Source organism: Aspergillus multicolor, assembly GCF_047715735.1.
Source record: "Aspergillus multicolor strain CBS 133.54 unplaced genomic scaffold BDW74scaffold_3, whole genome shotgun sequence".
Classification (NCBI taxonomy): Eukaryota; Fungi; Ascomycota; class Eurotiomycetes; order Eurotiales; family Aspergillaceae; genus Aspergillus; species Aspergillus multicolor.
In genome coordinates this window covers 84,290-97,129 of record NW_027395954.1, presented here as the reverse complement: position 1 = coordinate 97,129, position 12,840 = coordinate 84,290, and the positions used below count along the sequence as shown (strand labels likewise).

At 52.1% G+C, this 12,840-nt stretch overlaps 6 protein-coding genes across 6 annotated transcripts; 5 read left to right on the top strand and 1 right to left on the bottom strand.

The window, feature by feature from the left end:
* Positions 1-24: 24 nt before the first annotated feature.
* Positions 25-2,236, bottom strand: BDW74DRAFT_187291 (aminopeptidase P family protein; the record flags this gene model as incomplete). The annotated part of the gene is made up of 11 exons (XM_073731449.1): positions 25-242; positions 305-431; positions 480-598; positions 650-871; positions 923-956; positions 1,004-1,047; positions 1,095-1,487; positions 1,543-1,670; positions 1,720-1,752; positions 1,802-1,966; positions 2,026-2,236. 11 exons carry the CDS (start codon positions 2,234-2,236, stop codon positions 213-215), a joined length of 1,506 nt encoding a protein of 501 aa, XP_073587447.1. The 3' UTR covers positions 25-212.
* Positions 2,237-2,425: 189 nt separating this feature from the next.
* On the top strand, positions 2,426-3,820 carry BDW74DRAFT_145207 (pyridoxamine 5'-phosphate oxidase family protein). The gene is made up of 2 exons (XM_073723168.1): positions 2,426-2,817; positions 2,871-3,820. The coding sequence occupies exons 1-2, from the start codon at positions 2,754-2,756 to the stop codon at positions 3,587-3,589; spliced, it is 783 nt and encodes a 260-aa protein (XP_073587446.1). The 5' UTR covers positions 2,426-2,753; the 3' UTR covers positions 3,590-3,820.
* Positions 3,821-4,000: 180 nt separating this feature from the next.
* BDW74DRAFT_187289 (SIR2 family NAD-dependent protein deacylase) lies at positions 4,001-5,244 on the top strand (the record flags this gene model as incomplete). Its single annotated transcript, XM_073731448.1, has 2 exons — positions 4,001-4,502; positions 4,595-5,244. Exons 1-2 carry the CDS (start codon positions 4,187-4,189, stop codon positions 5,242-5,244), a joined length of 966 nt encoding a protein of 321 aa, XP_073587445.1. The 5' UTR covers positions 4,001-4,186.
* Positions 5,245-5,688: 444 nt separating this feature from the next.
* BDW74DRAFT_72559 (uncharacterized protein) lies at positions 5,689-7,059 on the top strand. The gene is made up of 4 exons (XM_073733552.1): positions 5,689-6,336; positions 6,403-6,592; positions 6,657-6,770; positions 6,822-7,059. The coding sequence occupies exons 1-4, from the start codon at positions 5,797-5,799 to the stop codon at positions 6,968-6,970; spliced, it is 993 nt and encodes a 330-aa protein (XP_073587444.1). The 5' UTR covers positions 5,689-5,796; the 3' UTR covers positions 6,971-7,059.
* Positions 7,060-7,364: 305 nt separating this feature from the next.
* BDW74DRAFT_173950 (PaaI family thioesterase) lies at positions 7,365-7,952 on the top strand (the record flags this gene model as incomplete). Its single annotated transcript, XM_073727910.1, has 1 exon — positions 7,365-7,952. One exon carries the CDS (start codon positions 7,365-7,367, stop codon positions 7,950-7,952), a length of 588 nt encoding a protein of 195 aa, XP_073587443.1.
* Positions 7,953-8,149: 197 nt separating this feature from the next.
* Positions 8,150-8,871, top strand: BDW74DRAFT_145202 (uncharacterized protein). The gene has a single exon (XM_073723167.1). The coding sequence runs from the start codon at positions 8,321-8,323 to the stop codon at positions 8,771-8,773; it is 453 nt and encodes a 150-aa protein (XP_073587442.1). The 5' UTR covers positions 8,150-8,320; the 3' UTR covers positions 8,774-8,871.
* Positions 8,872-12,840: the final 3,969 nt, after the last annotated feature.

The following is a 12,840-nucleotide window of genomic DNA, read 5'->3' as shown; positions in this document are numbered from 1 at the left end:
TTGCTGGTTTCTTGTTGGAGGTGGTCTGATGTTGGTGATGGATTATAGATTGGTTTTGGTCTTGTCTTAGTTACAATAAGGTTCTTGTTCCCAATGTTCCAACTAAAACAACGCTACGAGCTTAACCCAAAAAGTAAACATACAACGCTCGCCGTCCTATCGTACAAGTATGCAATGGGTATCTATCTAATACGTCCTGATCGTGTTCTAATCTAATCGCGGAGTGCCTCAATATCGTCCACCTGGAGATTGACCATGTTAGCGCCTTTCCCAGCACTTCAAAGTTCAATCGTCGAAGTCTTACCTCCTTAACTGCCTCCGTTGTTAATACAATAGGATTGTCGTCGCCAATGCAAACGCTATCTTCGATACGAATCCCAATGTTCCGGAAGTGGGCCGGCCACCGGTCGTCGTTCGGAACGTAGATACCACTGCGATGGATTAGCACGGAGACTAGAGCACAGCTACTGGCTACTCACGGCTCTATAGTGATGCACTGTCCGGCTTTGAAATCGTAGCCTCTAGAGTAACCGGCACAATCATGGACATCCAATCCAATGTAGTGTCCCAAGTGATGTGGGAACAGAGTCCTCACGGCCTAATAGCGGTCAGCCACAACGAACCATTACACCATGTAAGGCGGACATACATCTCCAGAGACGTCAAATCCAAGCTGCTGTAACTGGTCCTTGAGACCGTTTTCGGCGATCATATGTAAGCGGTCAAGCGAGAGGCCTGCGCTCTCCCTGCAAAGGGAGACGCAGCTGCGATGCACGTTCAAGACCGCGTTATACAGGTCGCGTTGCGCATCCGAGAACTTGCCATTTATTGGCCACGTCCGGGTAATGTCGGAGATATATGTGCCGATTTCCTGCAACAATTAGCCAATATCAAGATTTCAGTTTCACCCAAGAGGACATACACCGCCTCCATCAACAAGCACCATCTCTCCATCCCTTTATCCAGTCAGTAAATTCGACATAGGCTCGCTCATTGAACTCACTTGAGTATATCGTCGTTCTTTGTGTAGTGAATACTGAGGGCATTCTATAATTATCAGTAAACCCTCTTCCATATCCGGCTTGTAAACGTACCGAACCACCGGCGACAACGGGCACAAAAGCGCTGCCATCGCAGCCGTTGATCTTGAAGTTGTATTCCAAGAATGATGTGAGGTCTTTCTCTCCTGTAAATGTGTGTCTCATAGCCTCGGTGAAGGCCCGTCCGGATGCCTGGCCGACTCGTCGCAGCTGGACGACTTCCTCCTCACTTTTGAAAGCCCTCATTTCGTTCAAGATGGGGCGCAGCGGTTTGACCTTATTGTGATCGACCAGCTTCTTGAGTTTCTCGGACGTCCCCGTAGGACCGTATAGGAATCGGTGCAAGGATGATCGTCCGGGGTTGAAGGCGGGGATATCCGTGTAGATCTCTGTCGCGTCGGCGAGAACCCTGGGGAGGATGTCGCTGATACGTTCAATGTCGCCTGACTATACAACATAGTTAGTATAAATATTGTGAGGTTGCGACGGCGGTTCATCTCACCTCGTCTGCATTGAAGACATCGATCGCGGCCTGGGTGCCGGAGCGGGCACCATCCCATAGTTCGGCCTTCGGGTCCTTCTCCCGGCAGTAAAGGTGGAAGAGATGGTTGTTGCCCGAGCCATCATTCACTAGACCGTATCAGCCATCGATTCCACGCGTATTACCTTGAGTATATACCAATGATGGCCAGCGCATTCGGCTCGTTGAAGCCTGTGCCCATTAGCCAGTTGTGCCCAAATCCGCTTGAGATATTGCTAACCAGTGAGGTAGAAGAAGTTGGAGTCCTGGCGGTACACGTTAAAGATACCCGAAGCTCGGTAGGTTACCTCCGCGGCTGACAAGACGGCGACTGCATGTTTGGGGAGCTTGTTTGCGAGCCGCGAGCGACGATGGGCGTATTCGAGGGCGGTAATTCCGGGCGTCACTATCCAAAAGCATTAGCGCGCCATGACAATAAAGTATCGGCCGAGTCAAGACACATACGCTCTCCAGGATCCAGCAGGTGCGGATGGGTCTCATGCAACGGTTGTCCAAACTTAAGCTCCGCAGCCGAGATGGAAGCATATCCGCGCCGGATGGATTGGAAGGGCTGACTTGGAACCCGCGGTTGGCCGAACCTAGCAAGTGGACCGACCGAAGTTGGGCGACGAAGATAACGAGGCCATTGGCACACAAGCGATCTGCACGCCGCCATGTTGTATTTGATGCTAAAGCTTCAGATTGTTATCGGGCGAGATGTCAGAACGGTTATCGCAGGCCGCGTCTCGCTGACCGCCTCCGAAAGCAGTTTAGACTGCTGAGCCAGTCGTTCGTCGTGTGTCGTATCCGTCGGCGCCATCAGCCAATCGTCGCCAGGTTGTTGCAATCATCCTCCCCGCGCTGCTCCAACTATGCATAAACGAATATGGATAAGCCTCTCGGGTGGACATTCGTCCGTATGTATACTCAAGTCACTCGCTGTAGATGACCTATAGGATTTTTCTTCAGCTCCGAAGATGTGAGATAACGGACATGCTACTGTTTGAAGCTCATATCAGTTGAATGAGTGACTCACGTCGAGGCCTACTCCATTGAACCTGGTTATATAAACAAATTTTTACGGACTTATTGAATGAAAATTATTATCGAACCTAAGCTGAACGATAAAAAAAAAGCGTCCTTGATCTTCAAGCTCACCAGCCAGAAACACACAAACAACAATCTATCTAACCATGGGCAAGACACTGGTATACCCCAAGCGGGCTACAAACACAGTCAACCGCCTAAAGGATAGAGGTATGGCCGGGATATCATGAAAACGCTGTGTTCGATGCTCTGACACTCTATAGCGACGTACGACCTCGGACCAATCCACTCCATCATCAACTCCAGCCAAGTGCTCCATGTCTCGTTCAACCCAGGGCCCTCTGACCCCTTCCCCGCCATTCTTCCCATGATAGGGCAGATGGGGTCATTTGACTATCCGTCCGCCAGCATCGACGAGCCTCTAGACTGTTACCTCCACGGCTATGTCAGTTCACGCATTGTGAACCTGGCACGTGCCTCCGAAGGCGAAGGTCTACCCATCTGTGTGGCAGCCAGCAAAGTGGACGGGCTGATCTTATCGCTTACTCCGCACAACCACAGCTACAACTACCGCTCTGCCATTCTGCACGGCTATGCTACGCTTGTGACGGATGAGGCCGAGAAGCTGTGGGCGATGGAGCTCATTACTAATTCCGTGCTTCCGAACCGCTGGGAGAACTCTCGTATTCCGCCTGATAGGGCTGAGATGTCCGCGACTGTTATTCTCAAAGTGAAAGTCGTTGCTGGATCTGGGAAGATTCGGGATGGTGGTGTTCACGATGATAAGAAGGATGCCGAGAACGCGGAGGTTACGGAGCGTGTCTGGTCCGGCGTCGTCCCCGTATACGAGACGTTTGGAGAACCCATATCGAGTTCCACAAACAAAGTGGGTGAGATACCGGAGTATGTCAGTTCGTATGTTGCGAAGATGAACGAGAAGAACCGCGAGTATGCGACGTCTGCCGTGGAAGAAGAGCACTGAGGAATCAGCATAGCAGCAGTGTTCTTGATCTTACTCTTAGCATAATCGATTTTCTGATGTTAACGTTATTTCAAGTCCATGGTGTACTCTTCTACTAGTATAGTTCCGTGGCTAGTGGGGGAGGCTACAGAAATATATAATTTCACTGGCGCCGGCATGCCCTGAGCGCTTGTGGTTATTGTTAGATTTCGATGAAATTCTACATGAGATCTCAGAATAATTAGGATTGCGGTGATATATATAAGTTCATTATGCATGAAACAAATGCTTATATGTTCTGTCCACCAAGAATATACTTCGAGGTGGAGGTGCTCTTGATCTAGACCGACTCCGCAGTAGCGAAGGTAACCCCGCGTCCAAACTCTCCTCACGGCTTTGTCTTTTCTTTATACCTTCCACTCTGCTATCCATCCCATCTCAAGCTGCTTCCAACTTGACTCAACCTTAGAAAAGATCATCAGACACATTCTTACCATCTAAAATCATCCCACCTCTCCATCCAAATCCAAAGGCTCTCAACTACACCACCAACAGCACCCCGCACGACCCCACCATCCCACCCTCAAACTTTCAACCCCTAGGGTCCCTGCATACAAAATGGTCTCAACCGACCTAAAATCCTTCCAAGAGTACCTAAAGGGCAGCAAACGGATAATGGCGCTCCTAGGCGCGGGCCTCTCCGCGTCCTCCGGCCTCCCCACCTTCCGTGGCGCCGGCGGCCTCTGGCGCTCCTACGACGCAACGGAGCTCGCAACGCCCGAAGCTTTCGAGGCGAATCCAGACCTTGTCTGGCAGTTCTACAGCTATAGACGGCATATGGCGCTCAAGGCAGAGCCGAATAAGGCGCATTATGCGCTGGCGGAGTTGGCGAAGCGGAATAAGGAGTTTGTTACGTTGAGTCAGAATGTTGATGGTGCGTCTATCTACGTTTCATGGAGGATTTGCCAAAGCATGGAAATACTTGGGCGAGTTGACGGATTTGCTAACGTGTTCTCATTGAATTAGGGCTATCTCAACGCGCGGACCATCCACCCGAACAACTCCACCTCTTACACGGGAATCTGTTCACGGTGAAATGTACATCTTTCTACTGCAAGTACTCGCGGGAGAACGACTTTACGGACCCGATTGTCCCTGCGCTCGCAATCCCAAAGAACTTCCCTGACCCGCGTCCATCAAACACCGACAAAACCGGCGAGGAAGCCTCAAGTTTTTTATCAAACGCCCTGGACCAACAATCTCAAACAGAACAAGAACGGAAAGAAGCAGGACTAGACATTTCCGACGCCCGCATCCCCCTCCACCCCATAAAACCCGAGGATCTCCCGCATTGCCCAGAATGCAAAGAGGGCCTCCTCCGACCAGGCGTCGTCTGGTTCGGCGAACCACTACCGACTGATACTCTAGACTACGTGGATGCTTGGATGGACCAGGGCAAGATCGACCTGATGCTGGTCATTGGGACGAGCTCCAGGGTTTTTCCGGCTGCTGCGTACGCGGAGCAGGCGAGAGGGAAGGGGGCGAGGCTGGCGGTGGTGAACATGGATCCGAGTGATATGGGTAAGGGCAGGTTTACGTCGAAGGACTGGTTCTTCCAAGGGGATGCGGGGGTTATTGTGCCGGAGATGCTGAAGGGCGTTATTGGGAATGTTTGACTATCTCTAGTGTAGAGTATTGGACGAAAATGCTATTATTGGAAAGGCGCATTCCGCTCGTCTGGGAATACGAAATACATCCCAGTCACCTTTATACCAACAAGAAGAGTCTTCGCGAAGCGCGTGGATCACGATACTCCAAGACCTATTGACATGGTGACAGTCTCAGTCTCCCCATATCTATTGACATTGTCGAGACACACTTGACCCTTAGGACATTTCCGTGCGAGCATCAAAGCCCGAAGCCAGAAATTATACCGTCTTCAACATCGATTTGAACAGATGCTGCATTTATTCTTTGGCCCCATCTGCCACGTCGGGACTCGGAGATAGGGCGCGGCTAAAGCTGACGGTCAGCGTTAGCGGCGGGCATACGCCGAAGAAACGTGATGTCAAGTGTGTAACGAGCTACGACATAAATAGTGGCCGCGATCTAATTACTTTAATATCTGAAGCTAGATGCAAAGATCCTGCCCAGCGGTTCAATGCAGCAGAGCGACTACGCTTTGACAAAGATCCTTGGGATACTGGTAGCTCCCAACGCAAGAAAAAATGGCCCCCGCCTACAACGAGAAAACGACAGCCTCTGAGCTCGTGGAGCACCTCGCGACCGAAATCAAAGCCAAAGTGATTCTAACCACCGGACCGTCACCGTCAAGTATCGGCGCGACATTCGTCCAGACGATTGCCCGCGCCCAACCGGGCCTACTTATCCTCGCGGGCCGCAACATAGCCAAACTACAGCAGACCGCTGAGGCAATTACACGAATCCGCGCAGATGTCCCAGTCCGGCTACTCCAGCTAGACCTGGGCTCCCTCGCTGGTGTCCGCAAAGCCGCCGAGGAATTGAACAACTGGCCCGACGTCCCGTGCATCGACGTCCTCGTCAACAATGCAGGGATCATGGGGACGAAGTTCGCTCTAACTTCCGACGGGCTTGAGAGCCAGTTTGCGACGAATCATCTCGGCCACTTTCTGTTCATGAATCTTATTATCGGCAAGCTTCTTGCGTCGGAGGCGCCGAGGGCTATCTGTGTTAGTAGCGATGGACACCGACTGAGCCCGATTCGGTGGGCGGATTATAACTTTCAGGTATGTGCACCCTTCTTTATCGAGCTATGGCACGTTGGATGCTGACGGATTATTGTTACTGTGCAGAACGGAGAGACATATAACAGGTGGACTGCGTACGGGCAGTCCAAGACGGCTAACATGTTGATGGCGCTCTCGTTGGCGGAGAAGTTGGGGGACAAGGGGCTTCTGGCGTATAGCCTGCACCCTGGCGTTATTCTCTCGACGTCTCTTTCGGGTAGTCTGGACAATATGGATGAGGACATTGCTGCTTTGAGTACGTATTGCTCAACGTTTCACTTCATTAGATGCCCTCAATGCTGACCTGATTGACATTACAGACGAGCTTGACCGAGCGCTTGGGAATGCAGAGGGTTGGCAGGACTTCAAGCTGAAGACGGAGCAGCAGGGGGCGGCGACGACGGTGTACGCTGCTTTTGAGCCTTCGCTCAGAGGTAAGAGCTGTGCATAGGAATTAGAAAGGTGTGCTAATTGGTTTTTGATAGAAAGTAACGGGGCGTATTTGCAGGACTGCCGTATCGCGGATCCGTGGACGGATACGGTCAAGCCATGGGGGACGAGCAAGGTGGAAGCTGAGAAACTGTGGAAGTTGAGCGAGAATTTGGTTGGGCAGGAATTCGACTATACAAGTTGATTAAAGTTATCAAGTGTAATGCGTAGCTTGGCTCAAGAAATGGCCGCTTTTGCTGGTTTTTATATATGATATATATGATAAAAGGTTGACCCCGGACGCGTTTGACGCGAGGAAGAATGTGGTAGGACAAAGTCCACCAATAACAGCTTTCTTGGCTGCGAATCAAAGCATCGCGATAGATAGTGTCAGGTACTATGCTGTATTTAGAAGGCACTCAATGATGATCGACGATTGATCAAAGAGAGAGTTTGACTGAGGAATGCGGAGTAGAATCCCGGGCCCGCTGTCCATTCCCGCGGGGATGCCTCGGTCCCCCGCACGTGCCTGAGCCTGAGTCGTTTCCCCCCAAAATTCCGCGTCAACAAACTCTCGTCACACATCAATCCACGCCAACATGGCAGACGACATCGCCCATTTCCACTCAATCCCCTGGGTCTCCAACCTCCTCAGCGACCCGACCTTCGTCACACATCCCACGCCCTCCCGAATCTTCAAATCCAGCACCGAAGACGCCCTCTTCTCGACAACCCTCAACACCAGCACCACAATCCCCGCCTGCCTCCTGCAATACCGACCAGAACCAAACACCGCACCTACTTCGTCAACCGTACTCCCCACCTCCGAAATCCGTCTCTTCTTCACCCTCGGCCCAGACCTCAATGGCTACCCGGGCGTCCTGCACGGCGGGATCGTAGCGACGCTGCTGGACGAGTGTATGGGGCTCACACTGAGTCTGAGGCTTGGTGGGGGATTGCCGGGCATGGAGGGGCCGGTGACGGCGTATCTAAATACAAGGTTTGTGGCGCCGGTGGGCACGCCGGGGACGGTAGTTGTCTCGGCGAGGATTGCGGAGACCAAGGGGGAGAGGAAGTGGAAGATACAAGGTGATATCTGCGATGGAGAAGGGAGGGTGCTGGCGGAGGCGGAGTGTCTTTATATCTTGCCAAGGGGTGCTGGAGGGGCTGGGGGGAGTAGGCTTTGAGTGCGGCGTACTACCGTATGTCGAGCTGGACAGAATGGTACGGGCGTTGGCGTCAAGGGTGGGTGCAATTGAAGCACCCAGACAATATGCATTAGAAGACCAAAGAGTAACGATTCTATAGAACAAAGACCGCATCCCGCCTCTTAGCCATCCTCTGCGAAAGCGGCCACCGATACAGCGGAACCACCTGCAAATCCCTCTTTGCTTCAACCGAGCGTCCGAAATACCACTTCTCAAGATCGATAAGGAAATCTCGTACGTCAAGGGTGTAGAATCTACCTTCCACATGCGTGCAATTTATCCCGTCGTACAGCTTATGAGCCGGCAAGCCCCAGGGATACCGCAGTAGACCCGGCTCAGCATGCCCCATGAGCTCAAAGATGAGACCCCGATTCCCGCGCGGTAGCTCCGTGCCTCGTTCCCAGGATGCTCTGATCTCGTCGAGACGCCAGCTGGTAGATTTGTCTGTACGTAGAGCTGATCCAGGCGCCGTTCCGGGCCCAGCAGCCGTGCCACTCGATGCACCAGTTGTGGTATTGCTCTGCACCAGCGAACGGTGGCGGGGGGATTGCAAAAGGTTGTCCTCCAGCTTCGGCTTGGGATTGTTGCTGGATGGCGTCCCAGGCCTCGCTGCGGCCGTTGTGGTCGTCGAAGGAAATCAGCAGCTGCTCGGGCTCTTCAGTTCCCCGCAACGGTTCAGTATCGCTTTGTTGCGTTTTGACTCGGCAATCCATGTCTCCGTCTCTTGCTGTCTTTCTTCTCCTCCGGGCGCCTTCCTTGCCGTCTTCCTGGATCTAGCGTCTCTGTTGTCGCGATTGTAGTTGTGGTACCCCGGCGTCTTACCGATAATGCACCTGGCTGTGCCTCATGCTATGTGATGTTATCTGGCTTTCTAGTTGCGCATCCGGCGGCGTTGTAAAGCAAGCGCAAGGTAGATAGATTGACCACCTTGGGAAGTGTTGTGATCTTGGCGAGTTCTCATGCAGGGTGGACAGCTTGCTTCCGCTTAGTCAACTCACTGAAGTCTGCACTATTGTGCGTAACTTCCACCTTCCCACTGAACCCGCCCAACAGTCCGATATGTGATGATGTACACGGCCTAGGTATGCTCTACGTTTTCCCGACGAACAGGTGATCCCGTCAAACTCGATCGCTGCTACTCAAACAGAGGCTATCCCAATGCACACCAAGATACTGAAGCGACGGCTATTGATCTCTTGGATACGGTAGTGCCCGACAGTGTCCAGATGTCAGCGCGATAGACCAGAGACGTGGATAAAAGCGTCGAACCGTTCCGCTTGTATGGGTTCGCTCATTCAGGCAACGAATGGGCAGAGGTACCAATTCCTTTGGCTTTTGATTTTCTGCTACTCTCGGTGCTCGCTGATTGTTGACTAGTACTTTGACAAATCACACTCGAGGAGGCGTTGATCCGGATTCTTGCTCTTCAACATTGCTCATGGCGATCGGCAAAATCCTTTCAGAGTCGGGCCTGCTTGCCTCCCAGCGAGGACTTTCTCTTCCCAGCTAGGAGTGCTCTTTTGCGACGGGGTCGTGACTATTTCGTCCTCTCGTCTACGCAATGCCTAGCTCTTCCTGCCAAGGCGTACCCAAGCTGCCGACCCCGCGGAAGGCTTTGTTGCGATATCTCTAGACCCGGCAAACTGGAACAAGTCATGGTAGAAGTGGCTGACTGGCCAACAACAACTCAAATCCCCGCGCCTGGCTTATCCCGATGCGGCCGCCTGAGAAGAATGAAGGTTCGAGGCCCGGCTGCTCTCGTCACGCGACTCCGCTCTTTCAATTTCTCAACTTGGAATCTTAGCCGTGGATGGAAACAAGCGAAGACAACCAAGAATCGTTCATGTCCTAGACTACTCAGATTGCGTTTCTTTGTCCTAAGCTTGGGACTCATCGAAAGTTCGTAAAACCCGTGAAGGAACGGCTCGCCTCGACTTCTTATTTGAATGGATCCTATCCCTTTGTTACCAAAGCGACCAGAACGACGTTTTCCACGGCTTCGACTGGGCGATACTTTTTCAAGAACATGGACAGAACGGGCATTCTTGATCCCGTTGTCTGGGCAACCTTCATCTTCTAAAACCTGCCTCATCTCTATGAGTCACCATCACTGGAACCAACCAATCCCAACACTGAGTCTATGGCGTAGGCAATCCTTTCAACACTTGCTATGTCAGTCACTCATGATTGGCTTTTCTGCTGCCGAAATACACATTTGCACTCTGGAAACCGATATTGACGCCCACCGTGATCAAGGGATTGATAAACCAAGATTTCTTTCAAAAGGGCTCTTCTTGAGCTGATTCTTGTCCCTGAGAGAAGGCTTGTAGAAACTTGAGCTGCCGAGCCTGGTGATGATATTCGTGGGTCACCAAGAACATATCGATCCCTTTCATTATTGCCAATGGAGGGCGAAGCGCTGGCTCATCTGACAGCTCTAGGGGATTAAGCGAAATTGCCCGCTTGAACATCTTCAATTTAAGTCTTTGGATTTAGAAATGCTTGGCTCTGTCAGTTCCAGGATGAGGGGATCCATGGCCGTTCCCTGCTGCTCGAGTTTTGTGACCTCTTCCTGTAAGAGCTTACGCGATTTCGCATCACCAAATATCAACCGATACGTAGCGAGGATTTCGCGAAGAAGGGCTAGACGCTGGCCGCTTGTACCTGGGTTGCGGTAGGATGACTCATCCAAGGTTCAGGACATGACTCTGGAGAATACGACAGGTGTGGTTAGTTTAAAAGTGTCATTCCACCGACGCAGGAGAGTCAACAGTTAGTCACCTTGCAATCAAGGAGTGGCCTGCGTTGATGATCCCGGCACGCAGGCGGACGGTCAGCGGAAAATAGAGAGCGTCCGCTCTCGCTGGTCGAGGACGAGGTGCTCGGTCAGTGCATCAACCTACTTGATTCGGATTCCACTAACTCGAGAGAGGCGGGCGTATTTGACTAGGTGACGATCGATAAAATGAATTGGGCTGGCGGTGGGAACGTTTGAGTAGCCGTCGGGGAGGCCGCTGCGGTACACCCTCTGAATCGCGGTGAACACGAGCCTAAGTGGCTGCTTATCGGTGCTATCCCACATACCCGCTTTGTCTCCGTACTGCGCCTGCAGGGTCATACTCGGAGGATCCATAGTGGTTTGGTGTATTGGCCCTAATGGTGTGAGGGTGGATGAGAGTAAGGCCAACGTAGAGACAAGGGTCTGGCCAAGCAAGGCCTTCTGTTCGTGACTGCTACTATCGGGCTATTCAAGCCTACCCAGCAGATTTTCCAACGTTGGATCGGCGTCCTCCCGCCCTTCGAATTTTCCCCATGTGTCAAGCACGGTTCGGAACCAGGTGCGGGCGTCGGACACATTGTGCCGCTTCCCAACCTGTGTGAAATCGGCTTGGCTTCGGAGCGTACGGTGTTGCCTATTTAGGTGCTTGTAAAATTCTACAATGCCGCGATATCTGTTCACATCTTCCGCGGTGATCTCGAAAAGCACCGCCACAGCGCTCTGCTCCATTAGTGGCCAACCGGTCGAAGGCGCTCGCGGCAACTCACCGGTTTCTCATCCTCGTCGGACGCTTCTTGGCCGAAGCCCTGTTCAGGGTCGGAGAGAAACGGTGTCCGCGCACTGGTTTCCCTCAATTTATATTCATGGACGTTGCCGGACATCTTGGGAAAAGGGAGTTGGAACGGGGTATGAATGAACCAAGGCTGGGACTTTACGGTTCCAGGGAAAAAAGATGATATCTCAGCTCTGGTCACCCTTGCAAACGGCGAAATGGTTGAGAGGCACCACCAACCAAGCAAACGGGGCCGCTTGGGACCTCGCTCCCCAACATTTTCCCCAGGCAGAGAATAGCAGCAACAAACAGATCTTCGGCTTGTGGTCGCCGTCTGGCTTGCCGCTATGCAACTCGAGTTGCCAGCCTGGATGACGAGCGCCACAAAGTCGATGAACAGAAGCCTGACTACATGTGATGCAACCCTGGGTAGCGAAGCAGGGCTGTAGCCCTCTCGAGAAAAAAGAAACGGATGCATGTGATAGAACTGATCAGTCAGAGCATTTGCCAAAAGCGACAGCTTTTTGTGCCCATGGAGTCAGCTTTGGAGGGATATATATTGTCTCTTCCCCTCCCTGTCCTCCCGCACAACCCCAGCACTCCATCGAGCGACACTATTCGCCCTCTTGCAGTTCCTGCCACACTTTCTGCCACCCTTTCAAACCATGCCTGGGTTCATCACAGCCTATGCTGTCGGTCTTGCCGTAAGACTCTTATATCCACTGCCCCCGTCTCTCTGCAATCCAAGGAAACTAAGCATGTCGGTTAATAGAATGGCGGACTTGACAATGGGGACAATCGCTACCGAATTATGGCATCTAATGAGGAGGCCCTTGCAAGCTGGATGCAGAATATCCAATCTTCCCTTGTGAAGAACGTGGATAACCGCTGGTTTGTCTTTAGATTTGAGGGGTTCCGAGGTGTCTACACCTCGTTCCTGGACATGCCAAAGAACTATGGCGGCGAAATTATTATTGAGCATTTGCACAGCCCTCTTGCTCCGGGCAACAACCCACCCCGTGTCTAGGCTTGGTTTCCTCATTATCCCGCCCGCTCGCTCGATCGGTGCTTGATGTCTGTTCAAGCCCTCATACTCTCATTGATTCTCGAGGCCGTTATATATATGATGTCGCTGGGCAGTACCCAGTACTAAGCTATAAACGGGATATGTATATGGCATATACCCAAATGATACCCAACATTTGTCTTGCTCAAGTTTATTATTCTGTGCGCTGTGCCCTCCTGCTAATTCTCCCTTTCCAATCCATTCACTGGCCATTCTCGAGTATCTTCACACTGCTTCCAGGGCTGTCTAT

Bases quoted from the DNA above. Each gene is read 5' to 3' on its own strand.
- BDW74DRAFT_145207 (XM_073723168.1), top strand. From the start codon at position 2,754: ATGGGCAAGACACTGGTATACCCCAAGCGGGCTACAAACACAGTCAAC. The intron at 2,818-2,870 runs GTATGGCCGGGA...GACACTCTATAG, and splicing joins CAACCGCCTAAAGGATAGAG to CGACGTACGACCTCGGACCA.
- BDW74DRAFT_72559 (XM_073733552.1), top strand. From the start codon at position 5,797: ATGGCCCCCGCCTACAACGAGAAAACGACAGCCTCTGAGCTCGTGGAG. The intron at 6,593-6,656 runs GTACGTATTGCT...TTGACATTACAG, and splicing joins TGAGGACATTGCTGCTTTGA to ACGAGCTTGACCGAGCGCTT. The intron at 6,771-6,821 runs GTAAGAGCTGTG...GGTTTTTGATAG, and splicing joins TTTTGAGCCTTCGCTCAGAG to AAAGTAACGGGGCGTATTTG.
- BDW74DRAFT_145202 (XM_073723167.1), top strand. From the start codon at position 8,321: ATGAGCTCAAAGATGAGACCCCGATTCCCGCGCGGTAGCTCCGTGCCT.